The sequence below is a fragment of the Bemisia tabaci genome, chromosome 10 (assembly GCF_918797505.1).
Source record: "Bemisia tabaci chromosome 10, PGI_BMITA_v3".
In the NCBI taxonomy this organism is placed as follows: Eukaryota; Metazoa; Arthropoda; class Insecta; order Hemiptera; family Aleyrodidae; genus Bemisia; species Bemisia tabaci.
The window spans coordinates 32,579,149-32,586,233 of NC_092802.1; the positions used below are offsets into that span (position 1 = coordinate 32,579,149).

Below are 7,085 nucleotides of genomic sequence, written 5' to 3' on the forward strand. Positions count from 1 at the left end.
AAGAGTTGCTTCGTATAAAAATTCTTTCAAAAATTACGATGAGCGCATCGGGAACGTCTGAGATACACTCCTAACCTCACAATGGAGAATTTCCACGCGAATTTTGATTGCTGCATCTAAAAGTGCATCTATAATCAGCATTTATTATTTTTTTCGGCAATGGGAAATAGTAAAAAATAGATTTAAAAGTGAGAAAATGCGCCGCCTAGTGATGTCATCTAGCAGCATTTCCTATTTAAACGCATGTATTTTAGGAGATTAGAGATCATTTTGACATATCTCCTTTCATAATTTTTCAATTTACGAACCAAGGGGTCCTGGTATTCAGCTCACTTGGTAGCGTCCATTTAAACACGAAATTCTTAAAATTTCAGACAGCTGCAAATTCTCAATTTCCGTTAAAATATGCGTTTTTCAAGCTGCTCGCTTCAAAAACGATACAATGGCAAAGGTGAACATTCCTTTTGAGGAGTCGTTCCGTCCAACCCTTGCACACTAGATGCTTCACAATAATCAAAACGGCTGACACTTCCGTGCGTAAATCTCGAGGAAACTTTAGGGTATTTATCAAAGCACGGAAAATGTAAATATGAACATGCCAATTCATAAAATCCCGTCTCGTCACATGTGTTTAAGCGGGTTGGCGTCGGCCATGATGAATACTACGTGCGCAAGGGTTGGATGGAACATCTCTTCTTACGATACGTTCACCTGAGCCGAGTGCCGTACGCATATTCCTTACGAAGATTGTGGAGTTAGAAGTGTATTTCTTCAGACTTTCCCGATGCGCTCATCGTGATTTTTGAGCCAATTTCAAATATGAGTAAGACTCTTGTACTGCTTTAGCTGAAGTTTGCGACGGAAACTTCAAAATAGGACTCATATTTTGTGAGTTTTATTTTTTCCTCAAAAATTTTGAAAGCAAGGTTTAACTGTTCCTACGCGTTTCATGGCATACTGAGTGACAATTGCAGAGATTGTGTAAAATTAAATGAAATTTTGAGTTGTATGAAGTTGCAACGACATCTCGTCTTACAAAAATACATAATTATAAATGAAAAAGCGCTCGAAAACAAGTCTCATTCCTGCCAAGATGTACTAATTCGTTTCCGAGTCATGGTTATAAGTGTTCGTCTATTTGGATGCAACGTGTGCGATTAATTTTTCCAGATGGTAAGCCTCAAGACTCGAAACGAAAAAGATAACATTCAAACATACGTATACCAGCGAACATACGTAGAAGTTGCGTTACTTTGTAACCGTGCGTTTAAGTCTCTGAGATATAAGCCTCGGCTGGAGAGCATTTTCATTACGCCCGAAAATGACCAAATCTTGATGCATTCCGTTCCGTACAATACAGACCCCTGGTGAGCGAAAAATCTTAGGGATGGTGAAATTCAGCGGGGACCGAAAACGGCCCTTATCGATAACCCTCCTTCAGCTCTCCTGCACTGGAAAAAAAAAACATTGGATTTAGAGTCCAGACTCTTGGAAACATTGACACGAAAAAGGACTCTTGATTCAAACAGATTTAAGCTTAAAACAAAAGGAAATCCGCTTAAATTAAGAGGCTTGGTTCTTGATTTAAGCTTAAATCTGATTGAATCAAGAGTATTTTTTTTCTTGTCGATGTTTTTAAGAGTCTGGAATCTAGATCCATTGTGTGTGTTGTTTTTCCCAGTGTGGACTGTTTTCTCCAGCAAGACAATCCAATCACTAATTTTGCTTGGTCCTCGAATATTTCCCGGAAAATTCGTATTTTTTCGGAGGACATTCGGCAGCATCAGAATGCCCTTACGATGTTCTTCCCTCAGCGCGCCGTAAAAGCGGCAGTGTCGACAGCGACAACTTGCGATGTCTCGGAACGGTTCGCATCGGGCTGAATTGTCGCTGCACCGCGCGATGTGCATACAAACCTTGCCGCCGCCCCCCCCCCCCCCCCGATTCGAGGCGGGGATAAATTTGTCGTTATTATTCGCGGGGATTGTTCTGTAACTCAGGGACTCTCTCTCAAGAGCGATATTACCATCGTACTAAGGAAGAAACGCCGTATGCATATGAGAAAGTTTTTTAACCATGTTTTTTGTGCGATTCAGACGATTTTCTTTCGAAAAACGTACGGTTATTTTGTAAAAAATTTCGGTCCGGTTTGCGCACTTTATAAGTCGGGACTTAGAAAAGATCCGGGTCTGCGGTCCGAAAACTCCAAAAGTGAAATTTCGTAATTAGGTCTGGAGCGCGATTTGGAACTTAACGAGCCCAAAAACCTCTAGTATAAAGTGCGTGGTTTTTCGTCTTGACTTAAACATTCTAGACTCGGACTAAGGAAAATTATTGTACGATCGGAGTTCGAATCAGTGAAAGTAAACAAAGTGGCGACAAGGGCCTAGCGCGCTCCTAAGGGGTTGGCTAAGCCGTTGGATAAAATGGACGGCCCCCGAAGGTAGTGTATAGATACATTAGTAGAAAAGTTGCGAAGGATTAAAGATGTAGTGGATATTATGAGAAATACGGGAGAGCAATTAAATAAAATAGAGAGGAAGCAAAAGGAGATGGCGGAGGAAATCGGGACCCTGCCCCGAGAACCAAATATAAAAACTCTTACAGTCAAATGGTCAGGAATAAGCAGGAGGAAAGGAGAGATGATGTCAAGATTATCCTTGAAGATGTCAACGACCCCGACGGTAAAGAGGTGAAGGACAAAGTTAAGAACCTCATCAAGGACCAAGGTTGGAAGGTTCAAGGGTTAGCCAAAACAAAGACAGGGGCTATTCTCACGGTAAAGGGTTCGGAAGAAGAAGTAAATAGAAAGCTAAAAGAGATACCAGTGATCAGAGAGGGAAAACTTACGATGAGGGAAGTAAAAGACAAAAAGCCTATGGTTCGAATTAATGGGGTTGATTCAGAAATAAACGAGGAAGAATTAATAGAGGAAATCCGTCGGAAGAACTTCCAGGGATGGGAGAGGGAAGATTTTAAGAAAGCGGTAGGTAGGGGAATAAAGAAGAAGACGAGGAATGACAAGGTTGCAACGTGGATTCTAGAGGTGTCAGGGAAGCTCAGACAACAAATTCTAGAAATGGGGATAATCTATGTGGCATACAATGGATGTCGGGTATGGGACCATATAGACATACTCAGATGCTACAAATGTCACAAACTAGGGCACGCGGCGAAAAGATGCGGGGAGAAGGAAGATCTATGCTCGTGGTGTGGAAAGCCTGGACACAAAAGAGCGGAATGTAAAGTAGCGGCCCCCACATGCGCATGTTGTCATAGTCAGAAAATAAGGTCAGATCACGACGTCTTCGATCATGGATGCCCGTCATTGATCAGAGAGATGGAGTGGATAGTTAGGAGAACAGACTACGGAGCATGAATTGTAAGGGAAAAAATACCAAAGGGAAATTAGGGAACTTGGAGAAAAAAGAGAAGGGGTTAAAAATCATACAGGTTAGTATAGGGAAAAATAAGGAGGAGATGGATGAATTCAGGGGACGAAATGATGGATTCAAGGGGCAAAAAGCCACTTTTTCCAACATTCAAAGAACCACAAAACTTTTGACTTTTTAGTTCACTCATTCAGGTTCATGACTTTTTGCATAGACCTGATCGGAGTTTCCTAGACGAGTTGGTGTGTTTTCGTTCTCACTGATTCAATTGCAACGAAAAGAAGATACTCTCATTAAGGAAGATGGTCCAACAAAACTAATAGTTGTCATGTAACTGGAGGCGGTGGAATTGCTCCTTTCATTATCCGCAACCATGAAACACGAGAATGAAAAAAAGGAAAGAACAGAATTCCAGATTTTCGACCAAGTGGCAACGCATTTTAAAGCGCTCTGCTTTGGTCACCTGGTCGTTGTGAAATAGGTCAATTTTTATGCAAACAATTTCGCGATGTTTTGTCTCAATAATGTGACTGCCTTTCCCCACAAGCCTCCCCCCCCCCCTTAATCGGGTCGCCATGAGCTGCGACAACCTTAGCCGCGGATTTTCCCGCGAAATTTAATCGATTTTGTGACGCAACGTATTGTTTACCTCTCATTCAATAATCGCTTTTAGAGCACGGTCGCAGAGCAATCTCCTTAATGCGTCTATTACAACAGAGGCAGGAAAAATATTATTTAAACCACCGAGCCAGCGTTATCGACTTCAATCTGCGAGTACACTAATCTAACTTGAGATGGCTGTGAAATGTACTTTTTTGGATCTATCTTAATGATCTAAAGCATTGACTTGTCCTGTATCCTGTGGATTTTTTTTTTTTTTTTCCAATAATAAAATAACATGTACATTTTTCAAAACCATCACAATATTACTACTACTTCATTGTTTTCAATGGTATTGATGATCGCAATTCAATGATATTCAACTGAGCAAGAAAATGAGAACATTTCAGAAGCTGAAGATCAAACTAAGGAAAGTTTCACTTGATATCAAATTCTGCCCCCAATGTATGAAATCCGATGTTTATCCTAATAGGCGGAATTTTTAGCTTCTGTATTTTGTTTTTTTGTTCGTTTTTTAAAATTACCTGATGAAGGCTTCTGCTGAAGCCGAAATGGACATAGTATAAATGTGTAAATAGTGACAACCGAATTTGCATCGGGCGAAAAAAGAAGAAAAAAAGTGAGTGACCATCACAATATGTCGAAAAATATCAAAATTTAATGTTTCGTTGCCGACGATTTCCTTAGCACGACAGACTTACCTTAATGCTCTTCCTCATACGAGTGTTGATTTCGTGACAAATGCACACGGAGGAAATGCACAAGGAGGAGTGAACGACCGGCAGAAAGCGAAGTGCAACGGCACAATCGCATTCTGCAGCTGCTAATTGCCGATTAATATTCGCAGATTGAAGGCGCTGCGCACTCAATTGCCGTGATGAATCGCCCTTTGTATTCTCAACGAGCGGGCATTGATCAGATGGGCCGTATTCCTGCCAACAGAACCATGTGCATTAAGGCATGCGCCATGAGACCCGTAAGAATGTGTGCGTAACAGGACTCACGTCATGATGCACATAATGCCTTTGTATTTGCAACGAGCGGGCATTGATCAGATGGACGTATTTCTGCCGAGCGGAACTATGTGCATTAAGGCCTGGGCCCTGAGTCCCATAAGAATGTATGCATAATAGGGCTCATGTCGTAACGCACATAGTTCCGCTCGGCAGAAATACGTCCAGATGTCAGTGTCACCTTTGTGCAGGCATTCTCGTTTGACTTTAATGCCCGCGTCCTGGACTTCGCTGCTAATACGAGAACTTGAATGAATAATGCACTTTTTCAATTAGAATATTACGTATCGATGGCTGAAAGTCGAAAAATGCGTGGATCGGCTTGCGACCTCGTAAGTCTTCCCTATTGAGTGTAAGTTGCATACTCGAGTCAAATCGCATTCGACGGGAAAATGTGGAGTAATTTTTGTTTGCTATCAGGCAAACTTTTAACAGCCCGATTCAACAGTCTGACTCCTCTTGAATAGCGAAATAGCTGAAAATTCTGTAAGCTCAGGAAAATGTCCCTCCTTCTGAGCTTGGTGCCTCGTTCGCTCGCAAGGACACGTCTGTGGACTTCATCGGTAGTTACTACCCACATTACCGGTGGTTAAAACCCTTACCTGCTCAGTGGTCAATTACACTGACCACCTTTATAAATAATTATTCATGGACGTTTTGGCGCGACATACTGTTACCAACCATGTAGTTATTCATTGACACATATTTACATTTTTATTCACTATTTCATTTGCGATGAGTTTCACACTTATGCATACACAGATCTAAGCTCTAACTAAATGCTAGTACGGGGCTGGGCCGTAGGCAGGGAGGGGGGGTACGCGTCCGGGGCGTGAAGGAGATACGGGTCTGAGCCGTGATGGTTACTAATTTTTTTATCACTTCAAATGAACTCTCGCTCCACTTTAGTGAGCGCAAAAAATCAGTCAAGATTGAGTTAACATGAGGAAAAAGGATACTTAAAATTACAATGTAAAATCTTTTATATCGTAATTTTATGTATCATAAAACACAAGTTAAATATTACCCTAGTCGTCTCGGAATCGTTACCGTAATTGTTTCCAAAGTGCAAATTTAAGTGTCAGACCAGTAAGAAAATGGTTCAAATATTGTGCATTTTCCTACCTTAAAATGTCGAGATTCTTTTATTTTTTGACAGGTGGTTAAATGGGATATGGTCCAGAATGTGAAAAAAAATATTTCCAGGCAATGTTATGTTGGCAATATTGTTTTATTATCTATTGTTTATCTCCGATACGTTCGAGTTTTGGTGCTGCCGGTGTTATCTCCAGTTTTGCGGTTGTCGGTTGCTTGGACGACGCAAATGGTTATGATATAGTAGTAAAATATGTTTCAATTTTCTTACACAAATAACTACATTACCTCGAGGTAACCAAACGTTCAGTCTGATAATTTTTTTATTATTATTTTTTTTATCGGTAATTGTTACGATTATTTTCATTACTTTCAATTATTGACCAAAATTATTATTTTACAATTGCTAGTCTCATGTGGGAAAGGACCATTAGCGTTACATTTTTAAAAAAACGAATTTATTTCATTGTGACTAGTCTTTGATTGCCTTCTTACTTATTCCAGTTACGCTCATATATTCCTCATTTCAAGTTTGTCCCCTTTCTGTCAAAATTTTTGGGTAAAAAAAGTCAACAAATTTTTTTTCACTAATTTTGAAATACTTAGACCAGAGAGACCTTAGAAAACTCGAAATTTCCAAAAAAAAAGTTCGAAACCCATGATGGGGTGCGTGCAGGTAAGGGTAACTCCCGTCTAATGGCGACGTTCTTCGCGTTATGTTTTTTAACATTAGTGAAGTGGGGCTAAATTTACATGACAGTGCAACCCTGATAACTGACGATGTCTTATCGTTTTGGAACAAAGCGCGTATTCCAGTGAAACATGAGCATGATTGTACGGAAAAAGTTAAATCCTTCATGAAACTTGGAAAAAAGGCAAAGAAACAAGAGTAGATCTCCAGACATTGAAGTTTCTAAACGAAATAACTATGTTAAACAATTGGACGACCTGTTTGACACTGCCC

At 40.4% G+C, this 7,085-nt stretch overlaps 1 protein-coding gene across 1 annotated transcript; it reads left to right on the forward strand.

Annotated features, from left to right (window-relative positions):
* The first annotated feature begins 1,934 nt into the window (after positions 1-1,934).
* On the forward strand, positions 1,935-5,778 carry LOC140225627 (uncharacterized). The gene has a single exon (XM_072305175.1). The coding sequence runs from the start codon at positions 2,612-2,614 to the stop codon at positions 3,377-3,379; it is 768 nt and encodes a 255-aa protein (XP_072161276.1). The 5' UTR covers positions 1,935-2,611; the 3' UTR covers positions 3,380-5,778.
* Positions 5,779-7,085: the final 1,307 nt, after the last annotated feature.